Source organism: Glandiceps talaboti, chromosome 14 (genome assembly GCF_964340395.1).
Source record: "Glandiceps talaboti chromosome 14, keGlaTala1.1, whole genome shotgun sequence".
In the NCBI taxonomy this organism is placed as follows: domain Eukaryota; kingdom Metazoa; phylum Hemichordata; class Enteropneusta; family Spengelidae; genus Glandiceps; species Glandiceps talaboti.
In genome coordinates this window covers 3110726-3134673 of record NC_135562.1, presented here as the reverse complement: position 1 = coordinate 3134673, position 23948 = coordinate 3110726, and the positions used below count along the sequence as shown (strand labels likewise).

The window sequence follows — 23948 nt, the reverse complement described above, 5'->3', positions numbered from 1 at the left end:
GGCGCGAGCGACTGTCGACAGTCTAGGGGATGGTATAATCGGCCATTTTGTAGATGTTACATAGCTTTGGTCAGTAACAATGAACTTGTTGTCTGCTACAAGATAACAGCGCTTTTACTACTGAACACAGTAGGATTGTTGAGAGAAGTGTAAAAAACTAAATTAAAATGTAAACAAAACTCTCACCTCAATCAGAAGTGTTGTCATCTAGCAATTAACTAAACATGTCAAATAATTAGCTTTGATCATTAGATACTTGTTATGTAGTTGAAGGATTTCTGTTTTAGCTGTATATCATTCAGTACAAAAACTCACATTATTCGGATTTAGGGTTGGTTTTTATTGTACAAGTTTCTTGGTTACATCTACAAATGTACAGAACTATTATAAGGCAGAAAATAGGATGATTTTGTTTGACACAACCCAATATCCAAAATGCATGCTGTAAACTCCATCATTTAAAGCATCGTTTTTACAAATATAAAGCATGCATTGTGATTGCACTGAAAAGTGAAAGAAATAAAATCATTTGAGTGGAACTTAGCAATTCTCACTAGATTTGTTGTACATGTATTCTACTGTCTAGCCTTGTTCTACACGTACATCTACTGTCAATATTAACATGGAATTTGAGAGTTCAGTACGTGTACTTGTTGATTTTGTGACGAAGCATTGATGCAGCAAATTCATAATACCGTTCAACAGCACGTTTTGACACAAACATGCAGACATCAATTAGAAACTATGCATGCTACACCTGAATAGCAAGATCACAATGTATTGCTACATTTAGTCTGAATGAAATAAACAATTTAAAACTAACGTACTGTAACAAAACACAGACATGTGGGTGCCAATGTTTTGACATCTGCATTTGATGCCTTCATACACTAAGTTCTTTTCATTTACACAAAATGTCACAAAAAACTATATTCATTCAATCTTGCTATCTTAAAGTGTAGCATGTACAGTTTCTGATTGGTTTCTCCGTGAATGTATCAAACAGAGCTGCTGAATGGTATTTTGATATCCGCTGTATTTGATACAAAGACCGCATTGACCACAAGTCTGAGCTAATCTGTAAGATGCATCACACTGGAGTGCACTAATCATGCATCTCAACGTGTCTCAGAAGTTTGTATTTCACCTACTTAGAAGTGGTCTGTGCATTCATCAAATATTGCGTCACTATGTCAATAATAAACTTAAAACTTTTACTATACTGCTCTCGTCTTTGTCTTCTCAATACACACTTAGGAAAACAATTCAGTATTTTATATTTGTGAATTGTCAGCCAGAAAACGAGCTGAAATTCTTAGTTGATTTGAAATCTATACACCGAGTCTGGCATCCCCATGTGATGTAAATCTTAATGAATTTGCACTGGTAGATGGGATAAGCCAATCAAAAAGGAGAACTTTTCTGATTAATACAGTCTTAATCAGAATACAACTTCACCATATATAAGTGGTTTGAACCCTTGGCTACATGAAAGAGTCAACTAATTTCAACTTTGAATATTGATTATCAGGTGTGTTCCTAAACATATGTTGAGATGACCCAAGTCCAGATCAGAATAGTGAAGGTTATAAGTTTAGTGCATTTGTGTCAGAGAGACAAGAATAATGTTTATAATGATACCATTCTATCCGATTATTAAAAAAAAGAAAGTTTTACTATCATGGTGAAGTTGAGTTGTCATATTTTAACAGCACTTCCAATTGAAGTCTGAACGATGAAGAACTGTTACAGTAACATATTGATACATTTACTGAACTTCTCCTGATGCACCGACAGAGATGTATCTATAGTAGTCACGACATTGCTTACACAGCAGCAAAGTTTAAAAACAGTTTACTTTGATACACTCCTGAATGGTTGCACAATAATATTCATAAATATTCATAGTTGCAAATAAACCCTGTCTATTGGATGACATCATCACAGCTAGACATACAGAGTGATGTATAACACAATAAACCTTGGCAACTATAAGAGGGGCTACATTGTAAATTTGACATTTGTTATGATTAAAGTTATCAGTAATGACAGGCACAATAGGGAACTTGCAAACCCGCCATGTTGAATGTTGCATCATGGGAAATGTAATAATAAATACTAATCAATTAGTATTGTAAACAATGTTGATACATTGTTGTAACCACAAATAATCGATTCATAGTTACCCTGACAATTGTGGGAGGTTTATTTTAATGAGTAGCTCCAGATTAGGTATTATGATATTAAACCACAGATAATCCCATGGCATAGTCCTTTACATTTGAGCATGCTCAGTCTGGATTGCAAGTTCTTTATTGTGGTACTGAACCTACTAAATTTTGTATAAAGCCACAATCCTACTCTGGTAATATATCAATGTGTTGCAGTAGTTCATCTTTCATACTCTGATTGGAAGTTTGTAAACATAATTATACATCTACCAGCGTCTTATCTAAACAAGATGCATGTAAAAGACATAATAATTATGATGAAGTAAAGGTAAATAAAAGAGCTGTATGTAGCCTATGTACACATCATATTTTAATCAGATTGCTTTAAATATGTACCAGGTGTTACATAACTCTGTTACACATTGATATGCGAAGGTCAGGTGTCACTTCCACATACTCAGTATGTATTAAAATTTCACTGATCAAATTTTTTTGCAAGAATGTAAATTTGACATAAACTTTACCACTAAAAAGTCCTTGTGAAAATATAAGCGATGAAGAGAAAGTGTGCACAAGTCAGCTGTAAGTGGGAGACAAATCTTGTTGTGACTCCAGGATATGCAGACAATGTTGCCAAAGATAGGAGGAAACTCCCGCAGAGCCAATCAAGACACAAGCTGATGATGTCATCATCTACCTATCAAAATCATCAGTTATAATGTTGTAGTACTAGTAGTCATGGAACTACTTTGACTATTACTACCTTGTTTCCTTGGTAACACCCGAGTATTTTATCTAGAGACACAAAAATTAATGTCTGTTGTGTGTGTGAGCACACTTACTTGTTATATGCATTAAGTCTTAAATTTCAACTCACTCACCAACGTCTCAAGTGTAACAATACTAATAAAAATAGTGATATCAGAATTTCAACTCATATTTAAATTAGGTATGGTATATATGCAAATGAGGATTACAGGATCTGTGATTGGCTTCTTGTCTGTGTTTACCCTGTCAGTCCAGCTGATAGGTTGCTAGGCAGATGTACAAATTCACAAGTCTACTCTGATGTTTATCACACTGTAAATACAAGTACATTGATATCATTTGTGTCTGTTTATTAAATTAAAAAAAAAACACCTTGTGTATGCCCATTGGCCATCATTCAGATCATGGGTCACTGTAAAAGCCCATGGGCCAGTATTGTCTTAGGTCATGGGGTCATTGTTTTGGTCCATGGGCCATTGTTTAGTATTGAATAAAATCATGGGTCATTGTATAGGGCCATGGGCCATTGTTTGGTATTGTCTAAGATCATGGGCCATTGTATAGGTCCATTGTTTAATACTGTATAAAATCATGGGCCATTGTTCCATATTGTTCCACATTGTATGAACATGGGTCACTGTATAAGCCCATGGGCTACTGTTCAGTATTGTATATGAACATGGGCCATTGTATTAACCCATGGGCCATTATCCAGTATCATGTGAAAACATGGGCTACAGTGAAATCCATGGGTCATTGTCCAGTATTGAATGAGGACATGGGTTAAAATACTGTATAAGCCCATGGGCTATTGTTCAGTATTGTACATGTATATGAACATGGGCCACTGAGTAAACCCATAGGCCACTGTTACATATTGTATACAAATATGGGCCACTCTATAAACCCATGGGCCATTATCCAGTATCATGTGAAAACATGGGCTACAGCAAAATCCATGGGCCATTGTTTAGTATTGGTTCCAGACTTTTAAGGTAGTGTCACAGAATAATAGATTTCTAGTTGGTAGAGGTATACAGGATTCGGCAGTGTGTTTTACTCCAGGTGTGTGATGTGCAGTAGAGTCTGCAGTTGGGTCCTCTATAACTGGCACATCCTGTAATATAGAATGGGATCATGTGATGTTATCACTGAGAAATAGTGACAGTCTGTACATCAACACTACACTTCAACTTCCCAGTTATTTTAACACGGTCCATGCAGGTAATAGTGTACAAAGCAAATGTTCCTCTCTCTATTAGATTTGTGAAACCAAAGCAAAAACATAGTTACTAATCTGAAACATATGACTACCTATAACTGTACAGTGAAAGTATGTCTCAAGTTATGATGTCTGTCTGTCTCTGTGTTAGATTTTTAGCACAACTGCACTGAGGTTTAGTAGTGCTACAGACATGGTGAAATCTGTCTGTCTGTCTGTTTGTGTCTGTGTCTGTCTGTCGTCTAAACTGAGGTTTAGTAGTGCTATAGGCATAGTGAAATCTGTGTCTCTGCATGTCTGTCTGTCTGTCTGTCTGTGTCTGTGTCTGTTCACATCTGTCTGTCTTAGGTGTTTGGAGTTAGTGTTATTGTTACAGTTTTTGCCTTTGCAGCATGTCGTTTTTAAAAAAAAATACTTTCGATTTAACATTTTGCACAACTAGGTTCATACTCTATTATAATACATGTAGGAATAATAAATACATATATCAATTGTGCAAAGGTAGATTACCTGCTGAGCTTCAATAAAAGAAAGTAGTTGCAGGGAGAGTTTTCTACTGGAATGTAGTAATTGAGATAAACTGTAAAAGAGAAAAACAGAATAAAATAAACATTTCATTAACAATTTAGTTATTTGGCATAAAATGATCAATCATACTGATATTGATATGTCCTAAAGTGAATTTAACATAACTTCAAATTAACATCAAATTGAATCTAATATAATATTAAAAAAATCTCTAGATATACATCTGGATAGTCACAAATATGAACATTAAACCCGCTCCTCATCCCATCCCAACCACACACACTCATGTATACATCCACAAGCATATGCATGCATGCACACAGCACACACATACATATGTATACAGTATATATGTACATTATACACGCACATACACCCACACATGCATACATGCATGTATACATACATAATTATGCACACATGTACGCACGCATGCATACACACACATGCGTGTACATACACAATCATAATGTAAGATAAAGTCCATGTCATTGGGTAAATATTTTCAACTATTAACTGAATGAATGTGTTACCTTTCTCTATCACATAGATTCTGTTTAGCTATTCTTTGGCACACTTCTTTATTTACACAATCATCAAATAACGGAATACCAAAACATAATTCTAAAGGCACCCAGTCATCTTCACTATCCTCAACATTCACTCCACTTGGACTTCTCGGCACATTCAGTGTCAATTGATCTCTCATTGCCCTGGCAACAATTTCTGGGTTGCTAGGTGACAAGTGTTCTGCGTCACTCTCAGGGAGGTCTTTTGTTGCATCTTGTAATTCTTGCATGACTTGAGACTCCTTCTGACTTTGTAAACACAGGTCTTCTGCTCTGCCACTTTTCAGCATGGTCACATACCCACAGGAGTGAGTCAGGTCCAGTTTTTTCGATATCTTTTTGATCACTGAATGGCTTTCCATTTTGTTTCTGTTAAACGCACCTATGTATCATAATATATGGAAAATGTTGTTAAGTCACATCGACATAAGAATTATATACAATCATGTAATTGACTAATTTACCATTCGTTCAAAGCCTAATCTAGTACTGAGTAGCAGCCCATGTAACTTTCTTGTGGTGTCCTTTAACTTTTCAAAAAGATTTTCACCATTCATTCAAAACAAAATCTAGTACCCAGTTGCAGCCAATGTAACTTTCTTGTGGTGTCCTTAACTTTCAAAAAGATTTTCACATAGACAACAGGACATGTTGACTTGTATCAAATTACAAAACATTCATTTATTGCAATACTTTTGACACATTTCATAGTATTAAGTTACAGGAAATCTAAAACGATAATTTGTCTTCATAAAAGCACCTACCTGATGTCTTAGCTAGTGGGAAAGGTACAAACACCACATCTCCATCATTCTGCCATCCATGGGCCTACGTGAAGACGTAATTTTTTTTTATCAGTCATTATTTATCTAACACTTTTCAATAGAAATGCTACTTAATTTATTCTATCAGTATCTCCATGTATGTTGGACAAATTTCAAATATATAATTCCTGGGTAACCACACACATATACAGGAGTGCAAACATGATGAAACAACTTTACAAGTATTGTACCAGTTGGGTATAATGTATCTTCAATAATCCAGGGATTCTGACTAAAGGTATCTCTCCTTGAGCTCCTTACTTTGATGTATGTATGTATGTATGTATGTATGTATGTATGTATGTATGTATGTATGTGTGTATGTATGTATCATTCACATGTCTGTGTGAGTATGAGTGTGTGCATATGTATTGGTCCAAACCTACCTGTACTAGTACAGCCGAGTGTGTCAGTGCATCATTCAATGTTAGTAAAACATTAGATGTACTGACAACGCCTGGATCATGACCCCATGTTGTAATCAATAGTCTCTCATAATCCTGAAAACCAACACAAAGTAAGACTTAATACGGCATTCAATGACAATATAATATTTTTAGAAAAATAGATTTACAAAGTTGGAGACAACAATTGTCATTAGGTTTTCATTTTCAGGTATTTATTACAACCCAAAATTATCTTCTGTGACTTGACCCTTAGAGGCTAAGTTTGATTCAGGATTAAAATTTAGATTTGACAAATTTTTCATCTGGCAGAGCTATGGCAAAAGCTGATCATGAACAAAACAAATGCTATTTACCCCTTGTAGTGCCAATGATAGGATAATGCTAATGTGAGAACTTACGGTCGTATCCCGGGTCTCTATATATGCAAGTATTGTGACTTTCTACGACATGTTTCCAATATCTTGTGTCTGAAGTCACAATTTTCCTGATGACTGACTTACCTGAAAGATATCTGGTAGTCTTCTTAACCTGGTACCTTTCATGAGTAGTAGAGATGGTGGACCACAACCCACTAGATTATACAGGTATAACTTAAACCATACTGAGTTCACCTATCAATGAACCAGAAATAATGATGAAATTAACAGCAAGTCTAAATTATTACAACTATCAGTTTACCTATCAATGAACCAGAAATAATAATTTCTACAATTGACACTGAACTCAACCATCAACGCATCAGATGGTGATGAAATAACAGTGGGTTGTAAGGTAGAATTGACATAACTGGAATAGCTGGGTCTTGACATACACACACTCAGTGTTTAGAAATGACATACCTCAGGTATAGCTGGTCCTATATGTTGTGGTGTACATGAACTGACTGGGCGGATTTCATTACTGAGTGGTGCCATGGATACAAGTAATCTGAAAGAAAACAGTAACAGAAATATAATTACTTTCCCCACCACACGTCAAAGCAGAGACACTGAAAGAATTTGAGAAGCAAATTAATAATTGACATCATATGTGTACGAACGTCAGAAAGCTGACACAACACAACATTCCATTCTACATAACATCGTTTGAAAGAATCAAGAAGTAAATCGATAATTGACATCATATACGCTTCAGAATTTAACAAATATTCAAATAATATCAGATCAAATTTCATAACTTACTCATAATTTTTGTTGAGAACTCTACTACATGTAGCAGGGTCCAATCCTAGTAGACTTTCACAACGTAATAGATCTATACTCATACCAGTATTATGAAAATCAGGATCTGGTGTTATATCTTTATTATGTCTGCAAACATAATAAAATGTAGAAAAACATACTTCCATTATTATTCGGAAAATTAACATTCTTTCTTTCCTCATTCGATGTCCCTCACGACTGATCAATTCGAAGAGGTGTAAATAGGTGCAAAAAGCTGGTCAAAACAAACACCTGTTTTTCAACTTTTTACAGGTTTGGTGAAAAAGGCTTTTCTGTACTTCTGTACAAGAAATAATGCTTAGGCAAACCAGCTTCCTCTTTGATCTCCGTGAAAAGATGTTTTAATCATGGGTCATTGCATTAGAGTTATATTATTACTGAAGGCCATTAGAATTATCATTCTTTTGTTCTAGATAAACTCTTTCTATAGTTCTGCACTGTTTTTGTACCTAAATTTTCATCTGAATACAAGGGCTGAGTTTTCCTATACCTTAGAAATAGAATTGTGTTCCTCAGTGTTACAGCGTGATCAAAAGTTCTTATACCTTAGAAATAGAATTGTGTTCCTCAGTGTTACAGCGTGATCAAAGTATCTCTGTGCTTCTCCTTCTGCTACATTCTCTTGTGGAACCTGATATTAACAAAGTAGAAAATAGTATTAATTGATAACATTCATTTGTACATGAAATAACATCTACTTAATAATCAAAACAGCTATATACATAACTTGTACTATATTTGATAAAAAGTATCAAAATAGTCCATTTTCCAGTTTGAAGATACATGGCCCTTGACATTATCAATAATGTGGTTGATATGTATATTTCGTTGGTTATTACCTTTTCTAACTCAGTCAGAAAGCTGTCGAGTGATTCATCCGATAGTTTACCAACTTCAAACATTGTTACCGCATGACTCTTTAAACCCTGGAACATAAATAAACAGAAATTAGTTGTTTTAGAATGGATTGAACGTATGATGTGATGGAGGACATACACAGATCGAGAGGAACTAGTTAATGTCTAGATTCAACACACAGTGCCAGTAGTGATAGGTTCCCCATTGTAAGAAATGCAGTCAGTGTTGTATGTACATATAGTATGGAGGTATAACTTACTGGTGATAGATTCCCCATCATAAGAAAGGCAGTCAGTGTTGAATGTACATATAGTATGGAGGTATAACTTACTGGTGATAGATTCCCCATCATAAGAAAGGCAGTCAGTGTTGAATGTACATATAGTATGGAGGTATAACTTACTGGTGATAGATTCCCCATCATAAGAAATGCAGTCAGTGTTGAATGTACATATAAACTATGGAGGTATAACTTACTGGTGATAGGTTCCCCATCATAAGAAATGCAGTCAGAGTTGAATCAAATAAAAATGCTATTCTCTTGCTGTGACCACTACTTCCACTTACTCCAGTTTCTAAAACATAAAACAGACAAAGTGTATATTATACTATGCACATGCCAAGTTATAGTCTTTGAACAGAAAATATGAATTGCATACCCTGTATGTTGTACATCATAACAACCCATGTCTACGTCACTGGTTCAGCGGTGCTCGAAATATGAGTCAAAACATTCCCAATCACTATTATTTTTCTCAATTTCATGCAGTATGGTTGAGGAGGTATAATTATATTATTCCCAATATCTTATTTCATGCAGCCGGTAAATACTTCTGACCTAAGAGTTTTATCATCACTCATCTAGCAACTGATATTGACAAGGCCCCTTAGGTCACTCATATCTTCCTTGGCGAAATGAAGAAAAATGCTGCGGAATAACATCTAATTATACCTTGTATTAGACAAGTCAAACATGTTTGAACCAAAAATATTGGATTTATACCCTGGTCCTTCTACACACTTCTATACATTGCATTCTGTGTGAGTCAAAGTTACCATTAATTTCCTGAATATTCATAAACAATGTGCATGTTTAGAGATGACTACACTGCCCAATATTTACTAAACCCTAATGATCTCTACCTGCAAATAAATGATCACAAAATATAATAAAACGTCACACATGGTAGTGATTGTTAATTTGGGACTCATTCAATTGAGAATGCTTCGCTAGATTTTTATTAACTTTATGTATATCTCTCTAACAACTTTGCCCATTCCCTTTTTGCAGCTTCCATTTTAGTATGTGTATATGTTATACGAGTGCTGAGTTGATTCTTACCTGCCTCTTCAACACTAGCAGTTTCTGGCGTATCATCCGAGGGATCCGATGCAGAATTTCTTTCATTAATAGTAGTTGTCCAGTCTATCAATAACTGTTCATCATGACTTGGTCTGAAAGAAAAACATGAATTACACCACTAATAAATAATTCAACCTGACTGACATCTTGAATTATCTGGATATTTTTTCATTCCATTTTTTTATTCAAATAGAAAATTTTTTGAATATGTGTGCATGCCCCAACACAGTTTATCAATTGACCAATGTGGGATTCCTTACTTCTAGAGGCTTCCAGTTAAAGATAGTTCTATCTAAGCACTTGTTGTGTATGAAAAGCTTCTAGCAAGTGCTTGGTATACCTGACTGGCACCTTGACTTATTTGAAAATTTTCATTCCTATTTTTCATTCAATACACACTCATCAAGTGGAACATTGTTTGAATATGTGCACATGCCCCAACACAATTTATCAATTGACCAATGTGGGATTCCTTACTTCGAGAGGCTTCCAGTAAGAGATACAATATAGTTCTATCCAAGTGTTTATTGTGTATACAAAGCTTCTAAAAGGTGGTTGGTATGCAATGATGATTCTGTACGGCTTATAAGGTGCAGGATAACAGTATTTGGAGTATAGTGTTTTATTATTGAAGTTATTTAATGACTACATGTGTGTTTGTCACTTACTTCTTTGGTGCAATTTGTTTATCTCTCCAGCTTGGATGTAGAGTATTTGGATCCAGGTCAACTCCTTTCTTCCTGGCAAATCCTAGCCTACAGTACACAGAGACAGCATTTTTGACCAATTGTAGATCTATCTGCAGTACATTGGACAACTGTGGACAAACAATAAATAACTGTTAACAACAGTGAACATACCCTGTAAATGAATAAATAAAAAACTTCTATACATTTTTTCTATTATTTTATTATGGAAACTTTTCTATGACTGACACAAACTAAAACTGTTAATGTTGATGTGGTAAATTACACAAGTTGGTGATAGTAGTGCCTTGGTTTATACGGATATAATCACCCTGTAATCAAGATAGTGTAAACACTGAATGAGGTTGAATGTGTGGTCACTTGAAGACAATTTGCTATCGGAGACACCATTTTGCTGTGAGTGAAATTACATCAATGTCCATTGATAACTTATTGGTTAATTGATTGATTGATTGCAATGGATAAAGTCTGACACTATTTCTACTCATACATCAGTTAATAATATCTTTTTTCCAATTTCATTCACCTACAACAGCTATAAAGATGTAGACATTTCAGCAAGTCTTCTATTCCTACCTCTGCAATGTTGGTGTGTTCGTCTATAGATACAAATATCTTGTACAGCAAGGTTTCAAAGTAATCTCCAGTGACTCTGTTCATCACAAAACCTTCCAATGGTGGCACTGTATGATAAAGAAGGTAACAAATATTAATCATATTTCAATCATACTTATATATATACTTTATAAATAAATCATGTATTTTTTTAGTTTTGGTTTTGTTTGTTTGTTTGTTTGTTTTTTATTTTTGCAAAATTGTTTCCTCTACAATCAGAAATGCACTGTTATGTTTCAATATCCAGTGCACAAACACTACTAAATGTGTATACAGAACTAATGATGAAAAAATTGAAAGCTCATCTATGCAAATATTCAGTCTATGGTGAGCTACTCATATTTCTTGGTGTAAAAATGTGTAAAAATGAAGTTAAATTTATGAACACAAACTGCACAAACATTTAGTGCACATGGTGTTAGATTTATTGATAACTTACCAATAATGCAATCTTCATCACCCATGGGTACATCTAAATATATTAAACCCTTGGTGTATAATTCTAGCAAAAAAAAATAAAATAATAATATATAATTTATCAAATCATTTTATCAAATTACTAAATTATTCCTTTTATTTTGACCATCAGATATCAGAGATGGCCAATATCAGATCTGAATCAGGTAAGAAAACATTTGTCCATCAGAGCTATAGAACAAGTTGGTCCGAAATAAAACAATAATCCTAAGTAATTCTTATGGCTCCACTGATAGGATAAGACAAATGTGAGAACCTGGAACAGAATCCCTGGCCTTTAGAGGATACACAATATACTTCTTGTTTCATAGTGACTTTATTTTTTTCCTTCCTAATACTTCGTTCGTGTTACTTCAAAGACAGTCTTTTGAAAAATTTATTTATAGTAAGTACAGATGGCTTCTATCTTATATATAATGAGCTTTTTCAACCAAATGTCATTGAAATCAGAACCTAGATTAAATATAATGGGTATTCAGAAATTCATCAGTGGTAAATTCTAGTCTGATATCAGAAAATGATAGGCATACAAACAGATAGTCTAGCTGCTAGACCCCCTCTGATTATTTTGCTAACTTTAGAAGTGACTGAATATTGCCACTGAGGGCTCTATCCAAGACTGAGGTACTCTTCACCTTTCAGCTTTATTCACCTTAAAAAATACAGACCCAAGGGGCTGACTACAAGACTTAGACTACAACCATGGAGAACTGTTGGATATTCCGCTAACTGTGAAATGTACAAATCTACCAAAAGTAAGAGTGTTTTAAAGACACAATGACTTACTATGCACCACATTGTAGTCAAAGTCACCAGCCTGCTGGGGACCACTGTCTATTATCCTATCAATGGCATGCTTCTCACCAGGTGTGCATACCTGAAGAATAATTACTATGGTAATTAACATGAAATGGTAAGAGTGTGACTTCTAACCAGGTGTACGTCTAAATATCTCCATAATATGCAAATTACTAATAAAAATTGGCAGGTACATGTGATGTTTCTAACTAAGAGTACCATGTAAATATATAATAACATTTTGGGTGATGCTTCTTACCAGGTGAACATTATTCAAATTTTAAGGTAATTTAAATACTGGCTATCCTGTGAGGCTGCTAACCAGGTGTACATGTAGTAAGTGTTGTAAAAGTGTAGTATTGAACTCCCATCCAGTTCAAATTATTTTGATGAGTGTCATGAATGTATAGAGAGTCACAATAGGTGTATACTGTGTATTTGTATATACCTTAATATCTTCCTCTGTGATATAACCTGCCTGTACAACCCACCATGGTTCTATGATCACTTCCTCCACTGGCTTTAAAGGCAGTAAGTCTCTGATTGGTTTGCGACGGAAAAATTTCTAGACAAAGACAGACACAGAAAGCTATGATGAGCTACTTGAAAATCTGTGCCATATGACGTTAAATTCATAAACTTAGACACAGAAATATTTAATAATGGAGATGAGAATTACAAGTAATTTAGATGCTGCATCTTTACTTGAGCATGTACATGCCCTACATAAATACAGGGTATATCTGTATGCTGTGATTATATGATGATACTTGGGGGAGGGGAGGGGGTGCTATTCAATCCTTACTGTCAGTTTGGGGGGGGGGGGTGCTATACATGTACATGCAGTGTGTAGATTGGAGATGACTTGTAATCCCAGCCTGGATAATTTGGTTAGTACAGTTGGTTTCCACTATGCAGTACAATGTGTAGTCTAGCTGCTAGACCTCAGGTTTTCTTCTGATACAGTGATAAATAATGAGGGTGGCTATCGCCCTCACTAGTGACCTTTGGTCACCTTCAGTGAACAGAATGCCCAATGGATCTAGCAGCAAGACTGTACAATGTGGTGCACAGTAAGTAATTTTGTACAACTCTTATTTTACAGAAAGTTGAATAGATTTCTACAGTTCTCTCTGTCGTTTTTTAGTCTTGTCAATACCCAAAATATTCTTTCAAAATGAAATATTCATCGCATGTGTCATGTTATATTATCATTCCTAATATAACATCTCATATAGATATTTGCATCTCTGGATCCGAGGTTATCAACATGAAGTGAGTCTCGGAGTATAATATGAAGCTATTCATAAAGGTCTTTTTGATTGGCTGCGAGTCTCAGAGTATAATATGAAGCTATTCATAAAGGTTGTTTTGATTGGCTGTGAGTCTCAGAGTATAATATGAAGCTATTCATAAAGGTCATTTTGATTGGCAGTGAGTCTCAGAGTATAATATGAAGCCATTCATAAAGGTCATTTTGATTGGCTGTGAGTCTCAGAGTATAACATGAAGCTATTCATAAAGGTTGTTTTGATTGGCAGTGAGTCTCAGAGTATAATATGAAGCCATTCATAAAGGTAATTTTGATTGGCTGTGAGTCTCAGAGTATAACATGAAGCTATTCATAAAGGTTGTTTTGATTGGCTAGATTGAAAATGTGACACCTATTGCCAGTATTATTAATGATTATAATAATAAAGTATCAGACTTGTTTCTGAGAGCTTCGCATAAGACGGACTGTGAGGGCAGCAGATTACTAGTTAATTTTCACATGTAAAACACCCAGTGTGAGTAGAGAGTTCAGAATTCAAAATGACGGCCATGCAAATTCACACTCAAGGTAAAATTCACTTGATTTTTATTTTAACCAACTTCAGTTTCCTATTGGTTTCTGTGTGGTTGTATCAAACAGAGTCAGTGAACACTAACATGAAACAAGATGTAAATGTTTGTTAAGCCTTATTAATATTACTAAGGAAAATATAGTATCGCCAAACAAGATAAACACAAAGTAAAACTATTGTTGTGGTAGATTACACAATGGATGATATGTTATCAGTCCTGATATGTTGGTATAATCACCCTGCGAGTGTAAGTGGTTGTATGTGCCACATTTGAGTAAAACACATGCTATCAGACCCACCACCTTAGTTTGATGTCCATTGTTACCTTGTATCAACATGTCACAATTACAAGTTTAGTTTGTGTCTATGTTTGTTTCCGAATAATTGCTCTGAGACTAATACAACAATGGCAGAGCAATTATCAGGAAACTAACATTACGTGTAGCTGAACATATTGTCAACAGTTTTCATACCATGTTCAAATCCCACGGTTGCTGAGAAATGTAACTTTTACCTCATTTCAAGGACACATTGATGTCACAGGAGGATTCATCACCCTAGTTACATGTACTTCATTCAGGGAGAATTCTTACTTCTAGGAGTGTCATATAAGTATGATGTGACATTGTACATGTAGATCAGAATCTATTTAATTTATAGCGCACGCTCTCTCTCTCTCTCTCTCTCTCTCTCTCTCTCTCTCTCTCTCTCTCTCTCTCTCTCTCTCTCTCTCTCTCTCTCTCTCTCTCTCTCTCTCTCTCTCTCTCGCTCACTCTATCTCCTCTCTCTCTCTATCTCTCTCTCTCTCTCTCTCTCTCTCTCTCCCTATCTCTCTCTCTCTCTCTATCTCTCTCTCTCTCTCTCTCGCTCACTCTCTATCTCCTCTCTCTATCTCTCTCTCTCTCTCTCTCTATCTCCTCTCTCTCTCTTGCTTGCTCGCTCTCTATCTATCTCTCTCTCTGTGTCTCTCTGTATCTCTCTGTCGCTCGCTCTCTCTCTCTCTATCTCTCTCTCTATCTCTCTCTCTCTCTCGCTCGCTCTCTATCTCCTCTCTCTCTTGCTTGCTCGCTCTCTATCTATCTCTCTCTGTGTCTCTCTGTATCTCTCCGTCGCTCGCTCTCTCTCTCTCTATCTCTCTCTCTATCTCTCTCTCTCTCTCTCTGTATCTCTCTGTCGCTCGCGCTCTCTCTCTCTCTCTCTCTCTCTCTCTCTCTCTCTCTCTCTCTCTCTCTCTCTCTCTCTCTCTCTTGCAATACTGAAATGATTCTTACATATTCATAACTTTGCAAACATTTACACACTGTCAAAGAATATAACAATTTACGAAAATTTTACAGATTGAAGATTGTGACTATTGCGGTGATCTTATACCAAACAATTACAAAGATGGAGTGACATGGCAGCAAACAATTGTATGAGACAGTTGAACACTTGGGTTTGCCATTATATAATGTTATGCTTTAAAACGCAGAGTCCTGAAGATTTACAAGCTTCAAATTACAGCAACTGAAAAAGATTCATTGGTTATAAGCATGGGTAAAACTTCAATAAGGGATATTAAACTTAGTAGAAATATGTTTAAAGTTCCTAAGATAACCCACAGTCTTATTACAGTGTACATTTATAGACATTTAAATTGAGATCTTATAAGAAAATAACTGAAATGTACATGGATGATAATTATGCAAACGTGAGTGATTTTAAATATTTGTTACAATTGTGAAGAGATTGCATGATGATATACATGTAGATGACTGGTGATATTTCACTGCAGTGTTTTGCTAAGGGCTGTCATTCTGGTATATTTTACAAGTATTCATTAAAGTGGTCATATGGATGAGGATTGGGTATTTATTTTTGATTTTTAATTTCAAAAAACAATTTTATCATGGCTTCCTATTTGAAATATCAATGTGAAACAACATATGCCAAGTCCTTGGTTGTAGTTCAATAAGTTGCAAAAGCATAATAAAATGTGTTAAAATGTTTGTTATTGAAGGTACAATAACAAACATTTTTACACATTTTTTGGCTTTTGGCAATGTATTAATTTACAAACACAGACTTAAACAATGTTATTTCACATTGATTTTTCAAGTAGGACGCCATGATAAAATTGTTTTATAAATTAAAAATCCAAAATAAATACCCCAATCCTCATCCAAATGGCCACTTTAAAGAGGTCGTGTTATCTTGTGAATTCACTTTTTTTAATGGATATTAAACGAGATAAATTGCATTGTTTTCATTTACTTTCCCTTATCAGTACGGAGTTGGCATCAATCCAACCATAGGCAGAAGTGATCTATGATACTTACAAGGCAGCATCTGTTAAAGTGGCCATATGGATGAGAATTTGGTATTTATTTTGGATTTTTATTTGATAAAACATCTTCACGATGTTTTTCTACTGGAAAAAAAATGTGAAAGAACATATACCAAGTCCATGTTCATAACTCAATACATTGCAAAAAGATGCAAAAAGTGTAAAAAGTTTGTTATTGTACGTACAATAACAAACATTTTACACATTGTTTAATGTTTTGCAGTTTATTGAGCTGTGAACATAGACTTGGTATATGTTCTTTCGCATTATTTTTTCAAGTATAAAAACATAGTGAAGCTGTTTTATCAAATAGAAATCCAAAATGAATACCAAATTCTCATCCATATGGCCACTTTAAACATATTGTCAACTGCCTCTATTGTTATGCTAATTTCAATGTCACGTCTCATATGTCACTTCCACCTAAGTTTACTTTGATGCCAACTCCATAATGATAAGTGAAAGTGAAAGAAACCAACACATTTTATCTCTTTTTTTCATCGAAGTTTTTATTGAACAAAGTGAATTCACAAAATGTCCATCCCCTTTAAATCAAACTTTCTGCACAATTTCATATCAAAACTTGTTATAAAATCTAGGAAAATATCAATGTGACAATTCTTTTCTCTCAAGTTCAGCAAATGTTAGGATTTTAAATGTATTTAAACAAATGTCCACACCTCTCTCTTTTGCAGAATTCCCCAACAGAACCATAGAACTACATGTATGACATATATACACAATTGAAAAGTATACCAATATTACATATTTTACAATATTTCTCCATCCTGACGTCCGATTATCCTTCCAAATCAAATTGCAGGAAATCGATAAATTGTATAAATTTGTGTAATTGTATAAATTTATCAATTTTTTTTCTCTGTCTCAATCCTTAGCAAAAACACTGTACTGAGGTGAATGAACAGAAATGACATCATATGCAGTGATGAAGATATTGCATAAAGTAATTATCAGTGCAAAGAAATGCAAATGAGATTATGGCAAGAGGGTTCATCAAAGGGGTAAAAGGAGGAAAGGTCAGAGGTCACCAAAGGTCAAAGCATAGAAGCAGCTGAGGTCAAACAGTCAACCGACTCACTTACTTGTATGCTACCAGGGCGTTGGATAGTTGGCTGAGGTCAGAGGTCATGAAAAACAAAAACATGCAAAAGGACAACATAAAGTTAGTTGTCGTGACAATATGGCACCAAAAAAATAAGGCACCAAGAATACCAAGGTAAAACTTAACAAGATAATGTAAAAATCAAGGGTAAAATCAAGGAAATAAGTGACAAGGGTTTACATCACTGTAAATGTCTCAATTTGTAAAATATATATTTTGTCAACACTAGTATATTGTATATATAAACCATGTACATCATGTACACTTATAATCAACAGTGAGAATTATATTAGAATTATTGTGTAGGATTTCTGTAAATCTTGGAATTCAGAATTCCCTATATCATATGTCAGATTTCTGTATACCACTGTAGTACATATACCAAACATGGGAACAAGCAATAACTTATTTACATTCGACCAACAATCAGCTTACAATTTTTTGTTTGTCTATTTTTGTATTGAAAGCTTTAATACCAAGAAATAGATAAGACACTATTATCTTTGTAATTTCTATTTTATTTCTCACTGTGTTCCAAAAGTTATTGTCTTACTTATCCATTTTATTGTCAAATGATGGATGGTGGCTCTATTATACTTACAAAATAAATTGAAATTTAGACTTCTGTATGACAACAGCATACAACGAGTACAAAGTGGGGAAAGATTTGTTTCATAGTCCCAGTTCCCAATATTACAATATTTTAATCTAATCTTTGAACTGACAGGTCATATGTTTGCCTTTCTGACCAAAATGTGTGTGAGGATGACAGAATTCAGTTAATCATAAACGATCACATCACAGGATTGACTAGTCGTAGTAGTACACAGGTATTGAATTCAGTTTCTTCTCTTTACACTAGGCAAGCTCAATACAGTAACCAGCTGGTCAGTAGGTTGGCACTAACACCACACCAGCAGGACGGATATGGCTACACCAACTGTACATGTATGTGAACACCTGGCTAGCTCTGTGCAGTAACAATGCCAGCGGGCTGGTACTAACACCTCACCAGCATATGTTAGTGACTGGCAGGGCTACCAATCCTATATGTTACCATCAGGCTAAACCAGTGTTAACATCATGCTGATATTGGGCTAGCAAATTTGATTCTTATTACTAGTCAAAGTACCGGGAGTAGCTGGACTCCACATGAAATGCCAGCAATTACCAGTTTTTCAAGAACAAGAACATCCATTCAATATCTTATTCTTTTTTCTAATCCCAGCAGTATTTAACATAAAGTAATTCTCCTCAACAGTGTGTTGGCTGAGAGAATGTACATCATCCCAAGTTATCTGTGTCCCCTGAGGTACCCCTCCAGAATCAACCCTTTAGGTTTTTAAAACACAGGTGCAAAAATGGCTAATACAGTTTCAGTTATACCAAACATCTGAAACAAAATTAACATCATCTACAGCTACAACATGTATACTAGGATTTATATAACTGTAAATACTATCTAAAGAATTCAATGAAAACTTTATTGTACAATCATGCAAATTTTCAAATGACCTCTGACCTAAATGTCTTGTTTATATGACAACCATCTTGCTTTGTCTGCTACCCTGCATAAGTTGTGTGATATGTATATGTGTATGTGATTTCACAGTTTACATGAATGTGTAATACCAACTCTCTTTCTACAGTTGATAAGCTATAAATGTAAGTGAAGAAAACTGCAATGGTTGGTGTTTGAAGCTACATGTAACAGTTGTCTGTGATTTTCTGTACATCTAACAAAACAAATATTAATATTAATATTGTATTGTTCTCAAAGGTCAATATTTTAATCCCTAGCCATCACACTAGAGCTATCACATCAGTAGAGCCATATCTTAAGACTACATGGGATCATTTTTCTGTTCTGGACTTCCTTTTTCTACATGCATATACAGTTGCTCTGCCAGACAAATGTTTTTCATATCTAAATTTCAACCCTGATTCAAAACTGGGCTGTTAAATGTTGGCTGTGTACTATGATCAAATGTGGCTCTATTGTAATGTTTTGAAATAGCAAGGTATGTTCAGCTAATCTGATTAGTCACAATTGACATCATATTGCCAAATATGGTCATTCTTTACACAGACTTCCAATCAAATGGCAGCAAGTGTGTATGACTTCTCCAAGGTGATACATGATGTTACTGCCTACCGGTATGAAAGGGGCATTCTGATTTGTCAATCAGTTGAAGGATAATGGCAATTTCTGGTCATGTGAGGGCACGCCAAGTACATGAACATATCTTCAGTACTTTGAAAGGCATGCTAAACAGATTGACAAACCCTTGATTATTCAAAACAATATCATATGACAATGCAAATGAAAATATAAAGTTGACTTTTGAGGATTTACCTTGGATGATCTGCATTGGTTCATTATATCAATATACTGGTTTCTACCAATACCAAGAAGTCTTAGACCTGAGGAAATATACAAAGAAATTTACCACAATTCTCAGTACCTGTATAATCTTCATCATGCTAGGGGGTAAAAATAGTACAAGCAGGTTGACTTATTCTCATGCACATCTATAAAAAAAAGTGAAAGTCATGGAGTCGACCACTAAATGAATAATTGTTACTGCTACGGCAAATCTTGGGAGTAAAATACTTTTGGGGTAACAAGAATATATAATTATTGAAGTGGAAATATACCATACTCTAGTTATTGGAAAAACAAAAGATGGCAAAGTTTTAACACCTGGGGTGCTTTTGTGCATTGCTCTTTACAGTGGATCTATAAACAATCACTTCATCAAAGTAGCCTCATGGTTCAATGGCTGGCTTGTAATCTGTACATTGCTGGTTGTGTAGTCATGGTGGTTGAATGGTTAGACTGGCTGGCTTGTAATATATACATTATTGGTTCACACTTTGTCGTTTTCATGTATGTCTGACCTGGTAAGGACAGCGGGTGCTACCATATATGAAGGGTTTTTTAGTCTGAACTTAATTTTGAAATGAATGGCAACAGGTTGTATGGAGTTGAGAAAGTACCTGTAATAGTAACTTCATGGCACTATGGGTCTGTGCCAAAAGTAATAATTGTAAAACGTTTTGAGTACAGTTTGGGTATTTTACTAAAGTGCTATACAAAAAATATGCACTATTTATGCATTGGTAATTATCATATCTATACTGATTAAATCAAGTTACCCAAAAGAAATAAATGATTCAGAAGTGGTTAAACCACTTGCCTCTTACCACTGTGGTCGGGGTTCGAACCCCATTCAGGGTTCGATTAAATTTGCCACACTGTAAGTAAGAAGAGTGTCATTCAGTGTGACTCTACCAAACAACACAGGTTTTCCCCGGGTACTCTGGTTACCTCCTGCATTAGCACTGAACCCATGAGGGATGGCCCTCACTGGACTTCTTGGGAGACAAGTGTTTATATGCTTAAAGAACTATCCAGTATAAATAAAGATTATTTTTATATTATTAAATAATATAGATACACTTACAATCAGCTGCACTAAAGTTTGGCAGAGAGTCATAACTTCTTTCATTGGACATGATGTCATGCATAATACCCAGGTAGTAAGAGAATGGTGTGATACGCAATCCTTTGACCATGATGTCGGATAAATGATATGGATACAACATTAAGTGATCCTGACTGTATTTCAATAACCCTTCATAGTACTTCTTCTCCTCCTTCCTTACCTGGCGAACTAAAGAAAAGAAACACATGTGTTGATTTTTTAGGGTACAATTTATACTAAGTGCAGTAAGACAGGATTGAATATGCCATGGATTGTGGACATTAGCCTGGGTAGCATTGTTGATATTTGCACTTAATATCTGTATTCACTCTGTGCAGTAAATGTGTACAGCAATTTTTCTCCTCATTATCAGTCAAGAATAACTGACGATAAATTACGGCATTCCAATTGGGATAAATTTATCATGATGGGGATAAACGATTTTCTTTTAATTGCAGAGATCAATGAAAAGCAGAATTGACTAAAGAAACAACTCACTTAAATTTCCTTTGAATCTCAACTGATTCTTAACACTGTAGTTGTAAATACATTTCTCATACTCCTTCTGTGAGTTGCCAAGTAACTGTAAATAAAGAGAACAAAGTGTAAGATATACGTACATAAACTTTATACTGGCTTTCAAGTCAGCTTCACTTATTATCTTATGAGGAGAATTGATGGAATTTTGATTCCAAAATAATTGAATGTTTTCCAAATAACCTGGCTACAGGGGCTAAGATAAGTGGGTTGGGGAGTGGGAGACAGCTGATGATCAGCAGATTAACATCATACTAACACTACCTCTCATTAACGGAATCTAAAATCTAACTTGACAATATATTTCTAGTCTGTTTTATTTTTGCAACAGGTTCAAGTTATCAAATAATTAAACACCATATCATTGTAAACTTGTTTTCCTCATTTTATGCATCTTTTGCAGGGGGTAGCATACATCCATGCATGTACATGTATGCTCACTTTTAGATGGGCTGAATTAGTCAAGAATCAAGATGAACTAGAAATGTATAACTGATCACTTATAAGTTGTACTAGACTGTAAGGCTATGTCATCAATCTGTCACACTCAACTGAGGTGGTAGCTACAGATAGAGTTATACGATAGTATACAGGTCAGTAGCTGACAAAAACAACCAGCTACTGAGCTAGTCTACATGTACATTGTATAATTGTTCCATCGGCTACTTTTCAAAATTTTGTGTTGCTCAACATTTTTCGTTTTACAATATATTTTCTAACCGTTTGCCAAGTGTCAAAGAAAAACTTTTAGCACAGGGAACCGAGATGGAGCGAAACCGCTACAGTCGATGTTATTAGAATTAGAACGGAACATATACCAGTATGTAGGCTAACGATTGTCATATTTGGCAGGTGACATGTATGTACATCATTCAGTGGGAAGACAGTCTACGGAATTCGATTCGTGGAAATCAGATATGTGTAGGCATCATTAGTGTATGCATGTATATACGTACAGATGTACATGTATGTCAGCTGATCGCCCACAGTTATTGCAAATTAATACAAACTTATCGAAAATATCCTTGACGTGCATACAAAGTCTAAACGAGGAATGTGTTTACTAACTCGGGTCAGTTGCTGAATAGGCCTGCAAGACATTTAGCGTAGAAGTAGAACGAGAAGTCGGCCAAAGTAATTACTCTAAAATTAGAATCACATCGGAATGGTATGGAAAGAAGAAAATAATTTTCTTGCTGTGTTACCTGTCTAGTATTTGCCGGTAGTTTAGCCCATGGGTAGTTGTGACTAATGTGAAACTCCACTTCCACATTCATTTTGATTTTGCTGTCGTCAAAATAAGCGATGATGTCAAAAATGCCTTTGATTTGAAAAAATACAGAAATATTTCCGTGCGATGAAACGTCTCACTCCCACAACTCCGCCATGTTGGATATATTCATGACCTGCACCTATTTCTTAATATGTAGACAGTTTTTTCGTTGCGATAAGGACTAATGTGCTACAGGGTGATAATTTGCAGGAAGCAATAAATGCATCAAAGTTAAACAAACAATATAATACAATTTTAACATGTCTTAATTCATTTTTGTTTATCTATCAAAAGATTTGTGATCCACAATGTGGATGAACTCACAGACTGTGAATGTATGTATGTGCAGTGACGTCAGCGTATTCATTAGGTCGTATTTATTTACAGGGTTTGCGGTCCGGCGTGCAAGGTGGCACAGATCCCGGGCACAAGTACCACGACTTATTATTACTCTTCACTTTATATTAGTATAGAATCAATTATATTTACTTTGCGTACAGGAAATATAATATTGAGCCTATGTAACCAATACGTAATCATGACATGCCGAATTAATGCTTTTTTTTTCGCTAGCTAATGATGAAATGATACCACGCCATTTATATCGACTATGTATATTCATGGATGTAATACATCCATGGTATATTGTACCCATATTGTATTATTCAAGCTTATGGTGTTATATAAAAAGGGAAGGGTTTCCGCAATTCAACAGGCTAGAAAATATTAAAGTGTGAGGGGGAGAGAGACAGACAGACAGACATATACACATGCAGTTATATGTCTGTTTGAATTAATCTTCTCTCTAGGCCTCTCATTCGAAATTT

The 23948-nt window shown here is 35.1% G+C and overlaps 1 protein-coding gene across 1 annotated transcript; it reads right to left on the bottom strand.

Moving 5' to 3' along the window:
• Positions 1-326: 326 nt before the first annotated feature.
• On the bottom strand, positions 327-23206 carry LOC144445466 (protein FAM91A1-like). Its single transcript, XM_078135024.1, has 22 exons — positions 23054-23206; positions 21810-21894; positions 21291-21500; positions 20180-20247; positions 17804-17833; positions 12979-13095; positions 12519-12609; positions 11695-11757; positions 11217-11323; positions 10602-10750; positions 9913-10025; positions 9048-9145; positions 8552-8638; positions 8258-8343; positions 7671-7799; positions 7329-7416; positions 6990-7100; positions 6469-6582; positions 6023-6086; positions 5223-5640; positions 4672-4741; positions 327-4056 (listed from the first exon to the last, which is right to left on the bottom strand). The coding sequence occupies exons 1-22, from the start codon at positions 23123-23125 to the stop codon at positions 3910-3912; spliced, it is 2517 nt and encodes an 838-aa protein (XP_077991150.1). The 5' UTR covers positions 23126-23206; the 3' UTR covers positions 327-3909.
• Between the last annotated feature and the right edge of the window lie 742 nt (positions 23207-23948).